At 40.7% G+C, this 22970-nt stretch overlaps 1 protein-coding gene across 6 annotated transcripts in view; it reads right to left on the minus strand.

Moving 5' to 3' along the window:
- Nucleotides 1-22970, minus strand: part of LOC145356100 (tyrosine-protein phosphatase non-receptor type 3-like) — a 189628-nt gene that overhangs the window by 62251 nt on the left and 104407 nt on the right. For all 6 annotated transcript variants that reach the window (XM_080208707.1, XM_080208739.1, XM_080208724.1 and 3 more), the window contains 4 exons: nt 10171-10194; nt 8318-8552; nt 2410-2493; nt 444-500 (listed from right to left, as the gene is read on the minus strand). In XM_080208707.1, the coding sequence (XP_080064833.1) occupies nt 444-500; nt 2410-2493; nt 8318-8552; nt 10171-10194 (400 nt within the window). The remainder of the gene's footprint in view (nt 1-443; nt 501-2409; nt 2494-8317; nt 8553-10170; nt 10195-22970) is intronic.

Raw genomic sequence — 22970 nt, forward strand, 5'->3', positions numbered from 1 at the left:
GGCAGAAACAATTAGAAAGAAAAGCATGGCAGCAAGAAATCCAACAATTTCAAAATTGGACTGCTAACCAACAAACATGAGCAGCTTATTCAGAACCATTTAAACATTCTGTAGCAAGGGACTCTCCAAGCAGTGTGAAAAAGGAACACGAGAGGTGTAAAGATAGTCAAAGAGTTGCAGGGGTAAGAATGGTAGTTGTAATGATTCAGCAAGTGAGACTGGAATTTCAATTACCCTTGTGGCCCCTTCCTCATGCACTCAGTGCCATTACACCCCTTCCTTTGTTAAGGAAAGAAATGATGAAATTGTGCAGGAGGTCAAGACTTTTGCTCGATCCCTTTCATAGCAAACTGAGGCTGTGAAGCAGATGTATAAAAATTCCTTTGTTAGATATGCAGAGTAATAAAAGATTTACTGAAGTTACTGAGAAAGGCATTACTCACCGGTGATCCCGGGCTTACTCTTGATACAATGAGGGGCATTTTCTGATCAACTCCACCCTAAAAGTAGACAGTGTAGCAGAGATGTGAAGAGGGAAGTAGTGAGACGCTTCAAGACTGTATACACAATATATGAATTCAAAATATTCAATTTTCTGTTCAGAATTTACAAGGGAAGTTTGTTGTTTATCGGTTTTACACAAAGTTTTTTTAACCATTACACTTATACACTTCTCTTGCTCTTTGAAGTATTTTTATTTGAAAGAATCCTGCCTGCATCAATGTAGAAATGGTTGGATGAAGTAGCTCAGCTCAGTACTGATTTAGCTGAATTAATAATGTACAACTAAAATTAAGGATTAAATGACTGTTTACTGAAATTTATTCAACTTCTTCACATTTGGTGAGTTCTGCAATAATGTCAAAGCCAGTTCATGAATTATTGATTTTGAATTATTGATCAGAAAAATGTTCAAATAGATGATCAAAGAAAAACAAAATGAAATCGAAGCTGCTTATTATTTGTTATTCAGTTTAAAAATAGTTCCAATGGTGCAAACACAAACTCCAATGCAGTGTGTCACAACGAAGTCACATTAACTCTTTCTATCAGTGAATTACATTCATACAAGGACAAATAATTTGCACAATAAGGAGGTGAATAAGACATTGAACAGTGCATCACTCTAATTAATTTTGGAACAGCCAAACAGAGCAGTGTGCCAAGAATTTGTGGCCAGGATGCAGCTCTTCCCTTTATAAAACAAAAAAAACAGGGAACAATATTAGTTTTCCCCACCACTCCCCCATCAAAAAAAGATAGAATGACAATATCAGAATTCTACGGAGTTAAAAGCAAAATACTGTGGATGCTGGAATCTGAAACAAAAACAGAAAATGCTGCAAAATCTCAGCAGGTCTGGCAGCATCTGTGGAGAAAGAATAAAGCCAATGTTTCAAGTCTAGATGAACCTTCACCAGAGCTAAGAGCAAAGAAAATCAACAGAGATTTATACAATGAGGTGGGGGTGGGAGGGTGCTGTGATCAGATAAAGTGAATATAAACGAGGATGAAGAAGGCTGGGAAAAGTGCTACAAGTGTCCAATAAATGGTCGGAATGTGTGAATGGCAGAACAGAGGTACAAATGGACAGTACATTTCTGGGCCTGGAAAAAATGATCAATTTTGCTTCCAATTTCCACCCCTCTATTACCTTCACATGGTCCATCTCTGAAACTTCTCCTCCCTTCCTTGACTTCGCTCTCTCTCTCTCCAAAATCTTCAACACCCTCCTGTCCTTGGTCTTTTGCAATGTTAGAGCGAACTGGAGGAACAACACTTTATTTTCCCATTGGGCACTTTACAGCCTTCCAGGCTGAGCATCGAGTTCAATAACTTCAGAGCATGAACTCTCTCCTTCACATTCACCCCATTTCCATTTATTTTATTTCTCATTTCCATTTCTCCACCTCTATTCCAGCTTTCCTTCTTGGCGTCCTCTCCCCCTTCAAGGAAAGTGCCATAATCCTCAGGAAATCCCTCAACCATCTGTACCTTTGTTCTGCCATTCACACATTTCAATCACTTAATGGGCACTTTTAGCAACTTTCTCAGCCTTCTTCATCCTTATTTACATTTCCTTTGTCCAATTACAGCCACCCCACCCTCATAGTATGAATCTCTGCTAATTTTCTTTGCTCTTAGCTCTGACGAAGGGTCATCCAGACTTGAAACATTGGCTCTATTCTCTCTCCACAGATGCTGTCAGACCAGCTGAGATTTTCCAGTATTTTTTGTTTTTAATTCTAGAGTTAGTTTCTTAGAATTGAATTTCAACCCTGTTGTGTAACTATGCCATTTCACTCTATATCTTGGAAAGTTGCATTGTGCATTTTATCTTTGCTTCTACATACTGCTAAGTATACAGTCTGTAATATTACATATGATAGTGAAAGTTATGCTATTTACCTTCAAATTGAAGCCAAACTTTCCTTCTTCATCAGGTATCATTCGAACCCAGAGCAAGCCATTGTCAGTGTTTACCAGATTAGTCTGGAAGGAAGAATAAGTCAACTTTAGTCTCTCTTCATAGGCTAACCCCCTCATCTCCGGTATCAGTCTAGTGAACCTTCTCTGCACTCCTTCCAAGGCCAATATATCCTTGTGCAAGTGCGGCGACCAAAACTGCACACAGTACTCCAGCTGCGGCCTCACCAGTACCCTGTATAGTTGCAGCAAGACCTCCCTGATTTTATATTCTATCCTCCTCGCTATAAAGGCCAACATTCCATTCGCCTTCTTGATCACCTGCTGCACCTGCAGACTGGGTTTTTGCGACTCATGCACAAGGAGCCCCAGGTCCCTCTGCACCGTAGCATGCTGCAGCTTTTCGCCTTTTAAATAATAATCCCTCCTACTATTATTTCTACCAAAGTGGATAACCTCACACTTGCTAATATTATACTCCACCTGCCAGGTCCTCGCCCACTTGTTCAGCCCATTCAGATCTCTCTGCAGACTTTCCACACCCTCTACGCAATTTGCTTTTCCATTCATCTTCGTGTCATCAGCAAATTTCGTCACCTTACACTGAGCCCCCTCCTCCAGATCATCTATATCAGTTTCAGTTTCAACTGTTGGTGGCACTGAGAGAAATGCTCAATTTTTAAGTGTGTAGAACCTTGCCAGTCACAGATCCACTCAGCTTGTTGGCACATATGGTAGTGAGTGTAGTTAAGAAGTGCTAACTATTTCAGTTTCTTGGTATCTGCTTTCTCACAATTTGTAAAATCCTGATATATATCTTATTTATATAGTGAACACTAGAGCATCCCACGCCCCCGAATCAGTAGCTGCAAGCATATCATAGCAATTACACTCTTACTCTTCGCTCATACTAAAAATTAGTGTGATATGAAAGCAGCCATTATAATGCAATGCCAACTAACTGCTCATCAGACACAACATCACAAATATTTTTAATTACAGACCTCCTTATATCTTTATCATCTAGAAAGGAGGTAAGAAATGAATTAATTTCAAGATAACTTTGGACCACAGAAGCAGAAAATTCTGGTGCTCTAGGGAGTAAACAAACGGAGTGCACCAAGGCTCAGAGTGCAAGTTTGGAGTATGGTAAGTGGGGAGTTCACTGAAGTGGGGGATTAGAGACGTTTCTTTCCCCTTTGTTCTTTTTCTTCTTTTCTCACCCCTTTAGGATTGGTTGTTACTCTGCGACAGGGAAAGGAATTAATTTTTTTAGTGAGGATCTGGTAAGTGAGTCAGTTCCACTCTTTCCCCGAGGTTTAAAATGGTGCATAACTTGGCAGTTATTTAACAAAATATAAAAATAGCATTGTAAATAAGTAAATAATTGAATTAAGTAATTACTTAAAACACAATAAGGATAGCAGGATAGGTGATGTGTCAAGGCTATAGCATGTGGGTACTCCTTAATAACATTGCGATCCAGGGCAAACATGTCTGCATTAAGTGTTTATGCATGAGGAACTTCAGCTCAGAGGCATCAAGCTGGAGGCTGAGCTGCAGACACTGTGATACATCAGGGTGGGAGGGAGTTACCTGGCTGCTTTGTTTCTGGAGGCAGTCACAGGAAACAGGATAAAGGGTTTTCTGGTTTGAAAAGTGGGTTGGGACTGATGGGTGGGGAGGGTATGAATGCAGCAGAGGGCAGGAATGTCAGCCTCTGCAATTGTTCAGTAGGTTTGAGGTTCTCTCGGTTTGTCTGGATGAGAGCGAAGGCCGCAGGGTAGACGAGCACATGGCACTTTGGAACAGGAAGCCATTCAAGTGGGGGAAGCAAATAAGAATGTACTGGTAGTAGGGGACAGTACAGTGAGGGGGATTGACACTGCTCTTTGCAGCAAAGAGCCAGAGTCCAGCTGTGTTGTCTGCCCGGTGCCAGGGTTCAGTCATTTGTTTTGCACTGGAGAATTCACAGCAGGAGGGGTAGGATCCCCTTGTTGTAATCCATATAGGTACCAATGATTTAAATAGAACAAGGAAAGGGGTTCTGCATAGAGTGTTTGTGGCGTTAGGCACAAAATTAAACAATGGAACTTCCAAAGTTATAATTTCTGGAGCCAAATTGGCATTGGGTACAAAAAAAATTATAGATGAATATATCGTTCAAAGACTGGTGTGGAAGAATTGGGTTTCGGTTTGTGGGGCACTAATATGAGTACTGGGGAAAGGGGGTTGTACCGTTGGGACATCCTACATCTGAACCCTGCAGGGACCAGTGTTCTTGCAAACTATATTATTAGGGAGATAGAGAGGATTTTAAACCAAATAGAGGGGGGGGATAGTTCTAGAAAGGGGTATGTAGGTTTACAAAGCAAAATTATATGGCAGCATTGCAAGGCAGCTATTTAGGTAATGATACCTAGAGGATGACAGGAAGCACAAAGTATACAAACATAAAACAACTGCAGCAAATAGGATCAAAAGAGGGGGAAAGAGTAAAAAGTCAAAATTAATGGCTTTTCACATAAATGCACATAGTATTTGGCACAAAATAAATTAATTAATAGCACAAATTGAGGTTAATGGGTATGATCTTACAAAGAGAACAAAGCTAGGAACTAGACATTCAGGGGAATGTGACTTTTGCTAAGGACAAGCAGGAAGGAAAGGGTTGTGGAATAGCTTTGTTAGTACGAGATGGAATAAGTACAATAATGAGAAATGATTTTTGATCAGAAGATGTAGAATCCATATGGATGCAGAGAAAAATTAACAAGGGAAGACGAAACTGGTGGGAGTAGTTATAGGGCCCTCAATTGTAGATATTTGGATGGATAAATCAGGAGATAAGGAGAGCATATAAAAAAGGCTGTACGTTAATCTTCACATTGATTGGGAAAAATCAAAATGTCAGAAGTTGTCATGAAAGAGATTTCACAGAGTGTATTCAGGACAATTTCTTATAATAATATGTTGTGGAACCAACCAGGGTCAAGTTATTTTATTTGGCAATATGTAATGAGGCACATTTAATAAACAATCTCAGAGTAAAAGATATTCTAGGAAACAGTGACCATAACATGATAGAATTTAGGATTCAGTTTAAGAATGAGAAACTTGGGTCAGAAATAATTTTGCTAAATTTAAATAAGGGTAAATAAAGAATGTGGGCAGAGTTGGCTGGAGTGTACTGCAAAAGCATAGGGCAGCATGGCGGATAGTGGTTAGCACTGCAACCTCACAGTGCCAGAAACCTGGGTTCAGCCTTTGGTGACTGTGCGAAGTTTGCATGTACTCCCCATGTCTACACAGGTTTCCTCCAGGTACTCTGGTTTTCTCCCACAGTAAGATCCGCAGATTAGATGGACTGGTCATGCTAAATTGCCCCTTAATGTCCCAAGACGTGTAAACTTAGGGGGATTAGCGGGGTAAATACATGGGATTATGGGGATAGCGTAGGGGTGGGCCTGGGTAAAATACTCTGACGGAGAGTCAGTGCAGTTTTGATAGGCTGAACGGCCTTCTTCTGCACTGTAGGGATTTGACTCTATGAAAAGATGGTTAATCAGCATAGTCAGGGATAAGTTAAGCATGGTTAACCGAGGAAGTTAAGGATAGTATTAAACTGAAAAAAACACACAATGTGGCAAAGGTTTGTGATAAGCCATTGGATTTGGAAAGTTTTAAAAACTAACAGAACAGAAGGCAAGTGGTGAGGATGATATAAAGAGGGATTTCAACAAATTATGAGAGTGGGCAAAAACTTGCTGGACAGAATAAAATGTAGGAAAATGTGAAATTATGCACATTGCTAGGAAGAATTAAAAAACTGAATATCATTTAAATGGAGAAAGATAGAAAGGTGCAGCACGAAGAGATTTGGGGTCCTTATGTATAAATCACAAAGGGTTAACAATCACTTTCAACAGGCAACAGGGAAGGCACGTGGAATGTTGATCTTTAGTTTGAACACAACAGAGTTTAAAAAAAGTCTTACTAAAAACTATACAAGGCAATTACTAGTTAGAACACATCAGGAACACTGAACAGCTTTGGTCCCCATATCAGAGGAAAGATATGTGGGCATTGGAGGCAGCCCAGAGGAGGTTCACTAGGTTGATCCCAGGTATGGAGGGATTTTCTTATGAGAGGTTGAATCAGCTGAGCATGTACTCACTGGAGATTAGATCAAATTGAAACATATGGGATTCACAGCGGGGCTTGGCAGGATAGATGCTGCGAGGATATTTCTCCTGGTGGGAGAGCCCAGGACCAAAGGGCATAATCTCAGAGTAAAGGGTCATCCATTTAAGACAAAACAACAGGAATTTCTTCTCTCAAAGGGTAGTAAATCGGTGGAGTTCTCTACCACAGAAGGCTGTAGAAGTTGGGTTGTTAAAGACATCCAAGGTTGAGATAGAGATATTTTTAATCAGTAAGGGAATCAAGTGTTATGGGGATAAGACGGGAAACTGGAGTTGAGGATTATCATGTCAGATTAGTCATGATCTCACTGTATGGCAGAGCAGACTTGATGAGCCGAATGGTCTACTTCAGCTCCTATGTCTTACGGAGGATTTGCTAATTTATAATTCAAAGCTACTAACTTTCTAAATAAATTGAGTTAGAAGAAATTCAAAACTCCAGTTATGAAGGAAGACAGTTTTCAGTTTTCAAGAGAATTTTTCCCAATGAACATTCGGAAAATGATTCACATACTCACACTGCTACATTTAGCAAATTCTAAACAGAATGGTAGATATAGGATTAATGCCAACTGCAAAGCTAGAATTGAGAAGCTGAAAATTCAAGTGAAAGCTTGAACAAAGGAAACACTTAACACTATAAAAAAAAGGCAATTTGATGGCTAATTCTGAAATACCTGAACTTAAACGTTCATATTCTATTTAAAACCTTATGTGAAAGGTACCGTGAAAGATCATCGGAATTTCTTAATAAACTGAAGTTGGCTTTCTTCTGATTACTCTCATTTGCAATTCTTCAGACCCAGAATTTTCAACTTGCTTGGGAATTTAAGCCAGTCAATACTGTCTATGCCTTATAGCAGGGGCCTCCAAACTACAGCGGGCTACATCTGACCTATAGCCAGTGGGGTGGGACGGGATTCCCACTGCTGAAAACATTCCCGTGTTTGGAACCCCGCCGCTGACTCAGGACCCAGACGCAGGGACGGAAGCCACAGGCCGGACATTTGCTGCCGCTCCGCATGGTGTCTAATGGACCCATGGGAATCCCTGCCCTCTTTACCAGCCTATTGTCCAATCAGAGCTACTGTCTTGTGACTCACAGTTCATTAAACGAATCAGCAATTGAGACATCTGTTATCCAATTGCCGCTCTGCATTAATTGAGTGACAGCTGCTTTATCCAATCCGTAAGCTCCATCCGTCTGAAATGAGCGAGAACAATGATGGCGGCAATTCAGACCAATCGTAGAGCGATGTGCTCAGTGCAACACCTACATTGTAACGCAGTCACCAATTGCAATGATTAAAATTATTTGGCACCTTTATTAGAAAAATAACGTTATTATAAAAGTAACCCCCTAACTTTAGACCATTTTTTCTTTGGCCTGCGAAAATATACAATGTGGCCCTTGTACTGAAAAGTTTGGAAACCCCTGCCTTAAAGGCACAAATACACACATCACTTTCCCAAGCCTATTCACACCCTACAGAGAGTGACAAAAGCAACCTTTTAATTTTTATAAAAACAGGTGGTACACGTGGAATTGGCTAGAATGAAGAATGAACAACTCATATTGCTGTTGGAATCTTCATTTTCCCATCAAATTTAATTGCTATGTAAACTGATATAATGATAGATTACATTTTGCTTTTAAAATGAAAGCTGCATTAAGTTTTGCAAACCTTGTCATCGCAATAGTACTGGCAGGGGACCGTTTCATCCACATTTGGGGTTTTCAATCCATAGGTCTCAAGAAACTGCAAGTCAACACCATCCAGTGGGTGAGAAACAGACACAGATAGGTGATCATCACTTGGTACAATAGTGTCGATGCCATTCACCGAATGTGTGAACGATCGCCGTTGTCTTTTGATACAATGAGAGAACTGTTGTTGCATTTCATCCCCAGCAATTATCCTACAAGTAAGTTAAATTAAAATAAAAATCATGGGATGGAAGATATTCAATCATAAGGATACAAGCCTAAAACTCATAATTAGGAAACCTTTTACTCAAATTCATAATTTTTACATACATCACATTTGCTAAGAACTTTCTGGATCAAGGTATTGTGTGGCATGTAGCATTAGTTAGACTATTTCCTCCATCCACCAGCTTGGAAATATTTCCATTGTAACTTGTGAGTTAATAATGGGGTGGCAAGGGCAAAAGGTATCTGAGGCTTTAGTGAAGAGTGAGACCAACAATACATCTTCTTAACCAAGGAAACTTGAGGATCGAGAAAGAAACCTGAACAAGGAGACAGAGGATGAATTAGAATCAAATGTTACAGAAAAAGAAATGAGGAGCAGTAAGAAAGACTGGATTAGAAGAAACCAAAAGAAAGGTAGCTTTATATAATTTCTTAAGAATTAAAGAACATAAGAACTAGGAGCAGGAGTAGGCTATCTGGCCCCTTGAACCTGCTCCATCATTCAATAAGATCATGGCTGATCTTTTCATGGACTCAGCTCCACTCATCATAACCCTTAATTTCTTTACTGTTCAAAAATGTATCTATCCTTGCCTTAAAGATATTCAATGAAGTAGCCTCAACTGCTTCACTGGACAGGGAATTCCACTGATTCACAACCCTTCAGGTGAAGAAGTTCCTCTTCAACTCAGTCCTAAGTCTGCTTCCCCTTATTTTGAGGCTAGACCATTACTTCTGGTTTCATCCGCAATGGAAACAACTTTCCTGCTTCTATCTTATCTATTCCCTTTCATGTTTTTATAAGATTCTCCCTCATTTTTCTGAATTCCAATGAGCATAGTCCCAGTCTACTCAGTCTCTTCCCATAAGCCAACCCTCTCAACTCTGAAATTAACCTAGTGAATCTCCTCTACACCTCCTCCGGTGCCAGTATATTCTTTCTCAAGTAAGGCGGCCAAAACTGTACATAGTACTCCAGATATGGCCTCATCAGCACCTTGTACCGCTGCAACATAACCTCCCTGTTTTTACATTCCATCCCTCCAGCAATGAAGGACAAAACTCCATTTGCCTTCTTAATTACCTGCTGCATCTGCAGACCAACTTTTTGTGATTCATGCACAAGGACATCCAGGTCCCTCTGTACAGCAACAGGCTGCAATTTTTTTTACCATTTATACAGTATTCCATTTTACTGATCTTACGTGCAGGAACAAGGTTGACAAGTTTAAATTGTTCCCTACCTGGGACAAAAAGGTTAGTTTCCATTGTATTAACACTTATCACATTGTTATGTTCCACCCTAACTCTCTATGGTAAGTTTATTGACAACTAATTTGCAAATTCAGCAATTTCTTAAAAACGACTGGAAGGTTAAGGGCAAGATGCTATTTGTGCGAACAAGTGGAGCTACAAAAATCGACCAATACGTTCTAGAGATTCACATGTTATGGCACCCTCTCTTAATCCCCTGAACTTGCTGGCCAATTTTTACATTAATATGAATATGCATGATTAACATGGCACTATTTCCCAACAACATTTGACCCACTATAATTGATAGTACTTTACAAAGGGTGGAAGAAGAAATAGCAAACTTACTTTGGTGATTGTTGTCCCTCTGACCTGTAAAAGAATAAATTTGAAAATTACTTAATGGAATGATGTGCATACTTTGTAGACATACAAATATATCCTTATTATACTTCTGAAAGTAGATACATTCTACACTTTCCATAATAGTAAAAAAAACTGTTCAAAAGCAGGAAGCATGAGATATTAATCCAAATTTTACAGATGAAATTTTGTATTTGTATTTACACGTGTTGCCTTTTCTATTGCTTCTTACAATGCATTATATTTATTTAATAATTTTCCATCTCAATTTTGGCATAAGAAAACTTGACATACAAAAGGTGTTTAATAAAATTAGTTTAACAAAATGGTAAATAAGTAACAGCTATACTTGTGTTTCAAGGAAATAACTGGCAGGAAGGTACAAGATACTTTGAGAGTTGCAATCAGCTAATCAAAGGTAAGTTAGGCTTTTCAAACCTCGGGAGTTTTCTATTTCAACTTAGAGTGATAAATAAAATCCCGTCCACATTAACATTTATTCCAAAATAATTTCATTACCTAGTGGCTTACTCTATAAAGTTAAGAGATGCAATAAAGAGATGCAACAAAAATCAACTTACATGTCATCTTTTATATTGGACAAATATCTCAGAAAAGAAGAAAATGGATACAAAACAATGGAGAATAGGCATTATAACACTGGTATGGAATGGTATGAGGGGAACAATGCCAAAAAGAGGTGAGCAGTAGAGTTTAGGAATTTTGAAAGCAACAGGGATTGTGGGATAACTTGAAAGATCGGCCAATCAAAGATGACGAGGAAAAAGGAGAGTAACATCAACAAATGTGGGAAGAAAGGTCAGCTAAGACAAGCAGTATTCTGAGGTTTCCACCTGCAGCTTTACTCTGTCATGGCAGTTAGAAAGATTAACAGGGTTAACAAGAGAGGCACAGATGAACTGATGAGTAAGAAATACTTTGGTTCTGCCTATATTAAGCTGCAGGAACCTTACTTGTTGGGCAAATCTCTGAAGAACTGAATAATAGACCTGGAAAGGTACAGGAGGGTTTTGTCAGCAATCTGATCTTCCACTTATTGATGCTGTCACTAATAATTACCATATAAATGAAGAGAAGAGAAACAAGGGTGAAGCCCTGCAGTATACTGATGGAGATCACATAAGATAGGAAAAATCACTGGACAATACATTTTTCCTGAAAACACTTTCAGCAGCCAGCTGATGGAATGCTGGCAGTTCCAGTCTCAGGCTATGATTAGAGACCGAGTGCCTCAAGACGGGCAGAAGGCATTGGGCTACAACAGGATTGGTAAGAAGAGCAATTCGCTTTCTTCCAGCCCTAAAAAGGAGGAACTTACCTTTCAGGTCCTCATCAGCTGGGAAACTAACTGATGCTGATTGGAGCATGTGCAACTCATATCCTGCCCAATGTAAATCTAAAATGGTAACTGAGGTCAGAGGGACTAGTCACTGGGCTAGTAATCCAGAAGCAAATCCCACCACAGCAGCTGGTGGGATTTAAATTCAATTAATCAATCAAAATAAAAACTGGAATGAAAACTAGACTCAGCAATACTGGCTTTGACACCATTAGCATTTGTCATTAAAAATCCTTCTGGATTACTTTTGCTCTTGCATTTCTTATGTGGAATGGCCTACAGGCAGCTTCAGACCCGTAACAATGTGGTTGACTCTTAACTACCCACAAACACAATTGGGATGGACACATCCCATGAAAGAATAAATAAGGCACATCATAGGACATCAAATAATATTTTAAATTGGCTAGACTGCATGTTTCAAACAGTCATATAGATTGCTGTGTAGTATGTCCAGTGGAACATTGTCATGAGCACTGTGATGACAGTGAGGTGTTTGTCATAAACCATTTTTGGGGCCATCACCATCCCATTTTAGTCAGATGGGAGGCCTGAAAATTGAGCTGTTCTTGGGACTATTATGAACGTAAACAGAGACAGCAGTGCCACAAAATTGAAATACTTAGAATAAGTGCTGGAGGAGAATAGAATAGTCAACTGTGTCAAAGGCAGCTGACAGGGCAAGACATATGTGACAGGGCAACAGCAGATATACAGTAATAGAAACCATCATTGCTGACTGATCACAGCAGTCTTTGTACTGTAGGAGATACAGAAAGCAAATTTCCATTTGAAATGGGGAGAATTGGGACAGAAGTGTGAATAATTGTGCAACAATAGAGTCCCAGATGTTCAAGTAGACATTCTAAATTTGGGGAAAAAAATCAATTTATTTATCAATCTAATTTACTATTTAACAGTCAGTCACTTGTTAGGGACAAAGCAATTTAGGTTTGACCATTCTACAGCTTTGAATTTTCCTGCAGGACTTAATATCTTCCTGTCTCCTATGTTCCCAGTTATTTGGTCTTCTATATCTTAGCCATGGTGTTCTCACCGTGAACTATACAATTATAGCCTGTAGCCCTGATGGTATTCCAGCTGAGGTCTTCAAAGCTGTTGAGTTTTTACTCACATCAAGACAAAAAGAACTCCCCTTACCACCATCCTGATTTCTAGAGTTAGTCAGATTTTTGATGGACAAGGGTTATGGAGGACAGATGGCAAAGTGGAGTTGAGTCCACAACCATATTGGCTCTGCTCTTATTCAATGGTGGAGCAGGCTTGAAGAAATGAATGGTCCATTCCTGCTCCCAAGTCCTATCTTCCTATTTAAACTTTCTATTGTCTGAAAACATTCATATTGTTGAGACACATTTTACTTTGGACAAGGAACATGTTCAAGGAATACATCTATCCCTTCTCATGAACTGTGCACTAAAGGCAATATGGAAGTAAGTGCAGAGATAGGTGGTGTTTTGAAGGTTTAAGGTGGTTATTTTGGTGACAGAAAAAATATGGGGAAAGTGATATGCAGCTAGGGACAATAAAGTAGTCAGTTGTTGCAGTGATGCTAAAGATAATTCAGAGCACAGACCAAAAAGATTGAAAGCAAACAAAAGAGAGAATGTATGCACAAAGCATATTGGTCACATGCAGTTTTTGCTTTCAGGCAAAGGGATGTATAGTGTGAACATAATAAATATTGCCTTGATCTAATTCTTTCCTTTTATGTCAGGTTTCAGGTGCGGTATGGTTGTACAACAGTCTGAAATTAATAGAAAAAAATTGAATAATCAGATTGAAATACTGCATCCTAAAAATTTAGCTTTCAATGGGTCAGGGCGTTGAAATTATTTCATAGATTTTATTTATCCCAATAGAACAGGAAATTCTAGACTTTGTTGTAACTGAACAAACTATACAATGAGTATTAAACAAAATACCAAATAATTTACAGTAATACCTAATTTACAGTACTATTTGTTGCATCTAAGAGAAGTAGTAAAATAGAAGGTGCCTCAATATGTTGCTCGCAATTTATGGAAGAAGAATACAAGTCTGCTTTTTCAACCAGTCTGATGATTCAAGTAATCCTATAATTCTGAAAATGCAGACAGTCTGCCATTGTAAAGAGTTATTATAATTGGGCAAGAGTTGTAGAACATCACTTTCTAATAGCTGCCAACATAATTGCTATTTGGCAGAACTAATTCTGAAGTCCATCCCAGGCTAGAATATTGCTCCCACGTCTGGAGAGGCTCTTTTTAGCTCCATTTCGCACTCCAAGACAACTCAGTGCCGTGGCAGCCGATCCCACTCATATCCAACTCATTTTCCTCTGTCAAAACTTTTCCCTATTTAACTAGTTCAAACTCCCCACAAATCCTACAGAATTCCTCTGGGCTTGTCTTTCTCTTTCAATCTACAGGTTGAGACCTAAGCTCAGTGTTACCTACCTGCTACACCATGATTTACTTACCAAGTCTGGTAAGTGTCCTTTCCATTCTAGATTCTTCCTTTAAGGATATATTTCACAGACACTTCTAGTTTATTTTCTTGGACGCGACATGTCACTCTCAGTTCTAAAAAAACATATTCTTGGCAAACTTATAGCTGAAACATTACTTAACAAAGACGTTTCAGTTCAAAATCACTCCCTCAAATCCTATTCCAGGATCCTCCTATTCAAAATCCTCTCCAAAGACCATGGAATGAACAGGGATATCCACTGTTTGCTGAAGTCCAGGTCTGAGGTGTTCAAGTCAGGCGACACTGACCGATACAAGGAAGTTACGATCTAAGGAGATCCATCAAAGATGCCAAAAGACAGGTAGAGTCCCAGGCTAGCCACACCTATGGCAAGGTCTGCAAGACATAACAGGCTACAAGATGAAGGCATGCAAAATTGCCGGCTCCAATGCACCCCTCCCTAATGAGCTCAATGCATTCTATGCCCGTTTTGAGCAAGAGGTCAGTGAGAGTGTGCCCTCCACCCTGGAAGCGCTGGATAAACTTGTATCTGGGATCACTGTTGCAAATTACAGAGCAGCTTCCTTGAAGGTGAATCCACGCTACGACTGTAATACTACATTCTTCACTCTCTCGTTTCCTTCTCTATGAACGGAATGTTTTGTCTGTATAGCGCACAAGAAACATTAGTTTTCACTATGTTAATACATGTGACAATAATAAATCAAATCAAACATCAAACGTTTTTTGTCAACTCATGATCTGATCAGATTTGTTGGCAGTGCTCAGATGGGGTATCCGGACGAGCACTCAGATCCTGCAAGGATCAGCTGGCAAGGGTATTCACAGACATTTTCAACCTCTCTTTTACAACAATCTGAGATCCCTATCTGCTTCAAGAAGATGACCATCATCCCAGTACCAAAGAAAAACAAAGCAGCATGCCTTAATGACTATTGGCCGATGGCTCTGACATCAATCATTATGAAGTGCTTCGCAAGGTTAGTCAAGGCACAAATCAATTCCAGCCTCTTGGGCTACCTGGGTCCACTACAGTTTGCCTACCGCTGCAACAGGTCCACAGCAGACACAATTTCCCTGGGCCTGCACTCAATCCTGGAACACCTAGACAACAAGGACTCCTATATCTTACTTATTGACTATAGCTCAGCCTTCAACATTATTATTCTCACAAAACTCATTTCCAAGCTCCATTACCTGGACCTGGGCACCTTCCTCTGCAACTGGATCCTGAATTTCCTAACTCACAGGCCACAATCAGTAAGGATAGGCAACAACACCTCCTCCACAGTCATCCTCAACACCGATGCCGCACAAGGCTGTATTCTCAGCCCCCTATTATACTCCTTATACAGCTATTACTGTGTGGCCAAATTCCCCTCCAATTCGATTTTCAAGTTTGCTGATGACACCTCCATAGTGGGTTGGATCTCGAACAATGACATGACAGAATCCAGGATCGAGATAGAGAATCTGGTGAACTGGTGCGGCAACAATATTCTCTCCCTCAATGTCAACAAAACGAAGGAGACTGTCATCAACTTCAGGAACACAAAGGAGAACAGGCCCCTGTCTACATCAATGGGGATGAAGTAGAAAAGGTTGAGAGCTTCAAGTTTTTATGTGTCCAGATCACCAACAATCTATCCTGGTCCCTCATGCTGATACTCCGGTTAAGAAAGTCCACCAATGCCTCTGCTTTCTCAGAAGACGAAGGAAATTCGGCATGTTAGCTACGACTCTCACCAACTTTTACGGAAAGCATTCTTTCCGTTTGCATCATGGCTTGGTATGGCTCCTGCTCTGCCCAACCCAAGACTGCAAGAAACTATAAAGTGTTGTGAATGCAGTCCAATCCATCTCACAAACCAGCCTTCTATCCACTGACTCTATCTATACTTCTCGCTGCCTTGGCAAAGCAGCCAACATAATTAAGGACCGCATGCACCCTGGACATTCTCTCTTCTATCTTCTTCCTTTAAGGAAAAGATACCAGAGTCTGAGGACATGTACCAACCGACTCAAGAACAGCTTCTTTCCTGCTGCTGTCAGACTTTTGAATGGACTTACTTTGCATTAAGTTGATCTTTCTCTCCACCTTAGCTATGACTGTAATACTACATTCTTCGCTCTCTCGGTTCTTTCTCTAGGAACAGTATGTTTTGTCTGTATAGCGCGCAAGAAACATTAGTTTTCACTATGTTAATATATGTGACAATAATAAATCAAATCAAATATCAAACGTTTTTTGTCAACTCATGATCCGATCAGATTTATTGGCAGTGCCGCTAAATTTAGTAAACATAATCACAGGAACACACTCTGATCCCCTACAAACTCAAAAATTGCTCTAGCAATATTGATCTACATGTTATAGTGATTGTCTATAACTCTGAAAAATAATTACACATTATTGAAATTAAATTTACTTTTACATAGTATTTGAGTAATTTAAACCCATGATCAGTGAGGCATGGCTTTCAATAAAAATCCATAAGGGATTACTTAATAATTATGCTCTGAATGCAGTGTCTCCTGTACCAGAGTACACATTTGCATTGCAGCTTAGCAGAAGACAAAAATGTTTCTAAATGTTGGACTGCAGCTTTCTTCCTGATATCAGCTATTTTGCTGTAGGAAAACCAAATCCACACAAGGAAGGTAAGTATATGTGAGCATAAAGAACCAAACCACAAGACAACTGCAATATTGAGCGGAATTTTATTGCCCCTCCCACCGGTGGAATCTTCTGGCCCCACTGGACTTTAGAATAATTCGCTGCATTTTCCATCTCCACACCCATGAAACTCTGCCCATCATCTCTTTATATTTTCAGTTCCAGGATAAACTGTAATTGTAACACTACATTCTGTACTCTTGCCTTTCCTTCTCTATATACGGTATGCTTTGTCCGTACAGTGCACAAGAAGCAATACTTTTCAATGTATACTAATACACGTGACAATAATAAGTTAAATCAAATGGTATGATAAGTGAATGGGACTTGGTGCAAATTAGAGTAGCAGAGTTTGAGTGAGCTTAAATTTTGGAGGGTGGAAGATGGAAGGTTGGCCACGAGTAGTCAAATCTACAAGACACAGATGCAGGCTTCAGCAGGAAATGAGCTGAGGCAGGGGCAGAGTCAGTGATGTGATGGAGGTGAAAGCAGTCTTATTGGCCTGAATCTTAGGGTCAAATACAACATCATAGTTCATACAATCTGGTTAAGCCTCACAGTTGCTAGGGAGTTGCCAATCGCTAGGATCTAGTAGGACTTCTCTTTGTGTGGTTGATGCACACAAGAACACAGGAAGTAGAAGTAGAACTAGGCCATTCGGCCCCTTGAGCCTGCTCCTTCATTCAATACGATCATGGATGATCTGACTGTGGCTTTATCTCATTTTTTTGTCACTGCCCCCATAATCCTCAACTTCCTTGTCAATCAAAAATCTGAGTAACTTGAGCACGTAGACTTCACAGTATCAGTACCTCCAGTTGTTTTTTGATATCACATGGCGTGAATCAAATTGGTTGAAGACTTAACATCTGTGATCCTGGGGGCTTCCAGAGGAGGCTGAGATGAATCATCCACTTGGCAGTTCTGGCTGAAGATTGTTGCAAATGCTTCAGCCTTCTTTTGTACTGATGTGCTGGGCTCCTCCATCATTGAGGACGAGGATATTTGTGGAATCTCCACCTCCAGTGAGTTGCTGAATGGTCCACCATCATTGGCCAGATGTGGCAGGATTGCAGAGTTTAGATTTGATCCAGTGGCTGTGGGATTGCTTAGCTCCATCACTTCCTGTTTGCCACACAAGTGTTATAGCTTCACCAAGTTGGCACTTCATTTTTAGGTATGCCCAGTGTTGTTCTTGGCATGTCTTCCTGCACTCTTCATTGAGCCAGCACTGATCTCTGGTTTGGTGGTAATGGTAGAGTGGGGGATATGCCAAGCCATGATCTTACAGATTGTAACTGAGTACAATTCCGCATCTGCCGATGGTCTACAGAGCCCTCATGGATGTTCAGTCTTGAGTTGCTAGATCTGTTTGAAGTCTATCCCATTTAGCACGGTGGTAGTGCCACACAACGCGGTGGTTATCCTCAATGTGACGACTTTGTTGTCACAAGGACTATGCAGTGGTCACTCCAACTGATACTGTTATGGGCAGATGCATCTTCAGCAGGCAAGTGGTGAGGATGAGGTCAAGTATGTTTTTCCCTCTTGTTGGTTCCCTTACCACCTGCTGTAGTTTTAGTCTAGCAGCTGTGTCCTTTACAACTGAGCCAGCTCAGGCTTTGGGTGGTATTGCCGAGCCACTCTTGGACACTGAAGGCCCCCACCTTGAGTATGTTCTGTATCCTCCCTATCCTCAGTGCTTCCTCCAAATTGTGTTCAACATGAAGGGATACTGATTCATGAGCTGAGGGGGACAGTATTTGGTAATCAGCAGATTTCCACGCCTGTTTGACTGGTGCCAAGTCAACATTGAGGACTCCCAGGGCAACTTCCTCCCGATTATATACCACTGTGCCTGCACCTTTTCTGGGACTGTCCAGATGAGATACGACATACACAGGAATAGTGATAGTGCTAACTGGGATATTAGCTATGATTCCATTAGTACAATAATGTCAGGCTGTTGCTTTACTAGTCTGAGACACTCTCCCAATTTTGGCACAAGTCCCCAAATTTTAGTAAGGATGACTTTGCAGGGTCGACAGGGCGGGGTTTGCCGTTGTTGCTTCTGGTGCCTAGATTGATGCCATGTGTTCCATACCTTTTTGTTTTCTTTGTAGCAATTGAACACAACTGAATGGCTTGCTAAGACATTTAAGGATCAATCAAATTGCTGTGGGTGTGCAGTCACATGTAGGCAAGGTAGTGACAGCAGGTTTCTTTCATTAAAGGACACTAGTGAAGCAGATATTTCTGACCTATATTGGCTCCTGGCTAAACATTACCTCAATTTACAAACTCATACCCTAATTTTTGACTTCTTCCCTGTTTCGCCTCCATTTCTGTAACCAGTACCACAATCAACAGTGGTTTCATGGTCACCATTAGACTTTTAATTCCAAAAGTTTTCTTGAGTTTAAATTCCACCTGCTATAGTGGGATTTGAACCTGGGTTCCCAGAGCATTACCCTGGGTCTCTGAATTATTTGTCAAGTGATAATGTCACTGAGCCACTGCCTCCCCAAAATTTCTAATTATAGCAGCTTTAATGTTGCAAAGTGTCCCAAAGTTTTTCAGCTGAGTGGTAGTAATATTTGTCATCAAACAGACTGATGATGATATTAAGGCAGATGACCTCGCTTGGGAAAAGAGGTATATTTTAAGGAGTGCCTCAGGGGGATAACGGTAAAGAGGCCGAAAGGGTGAGAAAGACAATCTCACAGTTTAAGGGCTTGGTTGCTCAAGGCACAAACCCCAATAATGCAGCAATTAAAACTGGTAATGCAAAGTAGCCAGAATTAGAAGAGTGCGAATATCCCACAGCATTGTAGGATTGAAGGGGAAGAATTTGGAAATTAGGTTAAGAATTTTAAAATCGAGGTGTTGTTTAACAGAAAGCTAATGTAAGTCAGTAATGACATGGATGATAGATAAATGGGGCTTGTTGCAATTTAGGTTACAGGCAGCAGAGTTTGGATGAGCTTAAGTTTATGGAGGGTGGAAGGTGGGAGACTGGCAAGTAGTGCATTGGAATAGTCAAATCTACAGGTAACAAAGACACAAATGAGAGTTTCAGTAGCAGATGGGCTGAGGTGGGGCAAAGACAATGATGTGATGGAGTTGAAAACAGGCAGTCTCATGGCCTGGCTGTACAGATTCTCAGCTTAGGGTTAAACACAACACAAAAGTTCTCACAATCTCATTCAGCCTCACAACTGTCAGCGAGTGGGCTGGATTCAATGGCTAGAGAATGGAGTTTGTTTCGACAACCAAACACAATGGCTTTAAACTTTTCAATATTTAGTTTGATTAAATTTCTTCTCAGGCTGGAGAAGCAGTTTGACAATTTAGAAACAGTGGAAGCTTGAGAGAGGTGGGAGCAAGGTAGAGCAAACTCTTTAGTGTCTTCAGCATACGTATGGACCCTTTCTCTGTCCTTTTGGATGATATCACCCAGGGATAGCATATAAATGAGAAATATGTGGGCAAAGGATAGATCCTTCAAGGACATCAGAGATAACAGTGCAGGACTGAGAAGAAAAGTCACTCCAAAGAGGGGCATGGAGGAGGATAGTGGGTTAACTGTGCCAGAGACTGCAACAGGCTGAGAAGGACAAGGATGGATTCTTTATCATGGTCACATGAGATGACATTTGTGACTTAGATGAGATCTGTTTTAGCAGTATGGCATAGACAGAAACCTGATTAGAGTAATTAAACAAGGCAGCTCTGGCAAAGATGAGCATGGATTTGATAAGCAACAGCACATTCAAGGACCTTGAAGAGGTATGGAAGGTAGGAAGTTGGAGCTGCAGCTTGTGAAGACAGAGAGGTGAAGAGTTGGTTTTCTGAAGGGTTGGTTTTCTAAGATCTTGCCGGCAGCCAATGGTGAGTTGTGGGAAAACTTGCCGCATGGGGATTTCAATTTTTGTTGCACTATTCAATGAATGAGCGGAATCCATCGCACCAAGTAAACAAACAAAAAGACACAAGATGCCAACTCTTTAACTGGCTAGCCAGAACGATAGATGACTTGCAGTTGATTGATAAAATTTGAAAGACAGCAATCAACATGGAACTTGATAATCTGATCAATGTAGCATTCTGACAACAGATCAGATCCTCCAAAAGCAGGTCACAAAGAAAAACATTGCATGCGCATTGGAGATCAGAGAAAACGCATGAGCAAGGTGTTAGTTTCACTGTAAGTAACTCGTTACCCTCCATGTTAGAAACATTCACAAACGGTTCAGAGCATGCTCTCTTTATCCACCTCTCTACTCAAAGAGGGCCGGTTACCTTTTGGGGGATATCAATGCATAAATTGATTGAGGGTGATTTAGCAGTTTGGATCAGGAATTGGCTCGCTGATAGAAGACAGAGGGTGGTGGTTGATGGGAAATATTCAACCTGGCGTTCAGTTACAAGTGGTGTACCTCAAGGATCTGTTTTGGGGCCACTGCTGTTTGTCATTTTTATAAATGACCTAGATGAGGGTGTAGAAGGATGGATTAGTACATTTGCTGACGACACCAAAGTTGGAGGAGTTGCAGACAGTGAGGATGGATATTACAGTTTGCAGAGGGACACAGATAAGCTGTAGAGGTAGGCCGAGAGATGTCAGATGGAGTTTAATACGGAAAAGTGTGAGGTGATTCACTTTGGTAAGAATAACAGGAGTACAGAATATAGGGCTAATGGAAGGACTCTTAGTAGTGTTGACAAGCAGAGAGATCTCGGGGTACATGTGCATAGCTCCCTGAAATTTGGCACCCAGGTTGATAAGGTTGCTAAGAAGGCGTACGGTGTGTTAGCTTTTATTGGTAGAGGGATTGAATTTCGGAGCTGTGAGGTCATGTTACAACTGTACAAAACTCTGGTGCGGCCGCACTTGGAGTATTGCGTACAGTTCTGGTCACCGCATTATAAGAAAGACGTGGAGGCATTGGAAAGGGTGCAGAGGAGGTTTACCAGGATGTTGCCTGGTATGGTGGGATGGTCTTATGAGGAAAGGCTGAGGGACTTGAGGTTATTTTCATTGGAGAGAAGAAGGTTACGAGGTGACCTGATTGAGGCGTACAAGATGATCAAAGGATTGGATAGGGTGGACAGTGAGAGCCTTTTACCTCGGATGGTGATGGCTAACACAAGGGGACATAGCTTTAAATTAAGGGGTGGTAATTATAAGACGGATGTCAGAGGTAGGTTCTTTACTCAGAGGATAGTAAGGGCATGGAATGCCCTGCCTGCAGCAGTTGTGGACTTGCCAACTTTAAGGGCGTTCAAATGGTCAGTGGATAGGCATGTGGATAACATTGGAATAGTTTAGGTTAGAGGGTCATTAGATTGGTTCCACTGGTCGGCGCAACATCGAGGGCTGAACGGCCTGTACTGCGCGGTAATGTTCTATGTTAAATGGATGTGGACCTTGAACATGAACTTCTGCTTTGGACATCACGGCCTGGGAGAGATAACTGAGAATCGACAGAGACTACTTGGGTTTTCCTGCTACCTTCAGCTTTGTGCAATTAACACCTTCATTCAGAACAAGACAAAGGGCACTAGCATTAGCGTCAGCTGGATCTGATCATCGCCAGATGTGACTCTCTGAATAACATTTACACAACATATTTAGCTATCACAGCGCTAGCTGTGATACAGACCACTCCCTAGTGTGCACTAAGGTGAGGATGAAACATCTGAACCTTTTTCTTTCGAAGTAGAATTGCTATCTCATATCAGTGCCTACCCAGATAAAAAAAGTTCCATGACTCTTTTGAACATGTGCTCTCTGGCATTCTCACACAGAGCACAGAAGCGAAATAGAACATACTTTGGGACATCATCTAAACTACAGCACTGTCAAGATATGGGATGCAAGACAGAAACGTTGTTGACTGGTTCAATGCTAACATCACTGTAATAGAGCGGCTCACTGTTCACTGTCATTAAATGCATGACAGATCAGAGCAAGAAAACTCTGAATGTACTAACTACTGCTCAAAGTAAAGTCTGATAGACAGCTAGGCTGTGTGCGAATGACTACTGCTTACAACTCTGTCAGAATATTCAGATGTCCTTTGGCACAGAGAACGTCACTGGCATGTGTGAACGAACCAAAAAGGCAATAATTCCATCAGCAAAGAAATCAGTTCCATTGAAAACAAAGGAACAGGTGGTCAACACTGACTGCAACTGACAGTTGGAGTAATGAGTGATACACAATCTTGTACTTGAGACAGCACACTGTTA

This window comes from Carcharhinus amblyrhynchos, chromosome 2 (assembly GCF_965287045.1).
Source record: "Carcharhinus amblyrhynchos chromosome 2, sCarAmb.v2.hapA, whole genome shotgun sequence".
NCBI lineage: Eukaryota > Metazoa > Chordata > Chondrichthyes > Carcharhiniformes > Carcharhinidae > Carcharhinus > Carcharhinus amblyrhynchos.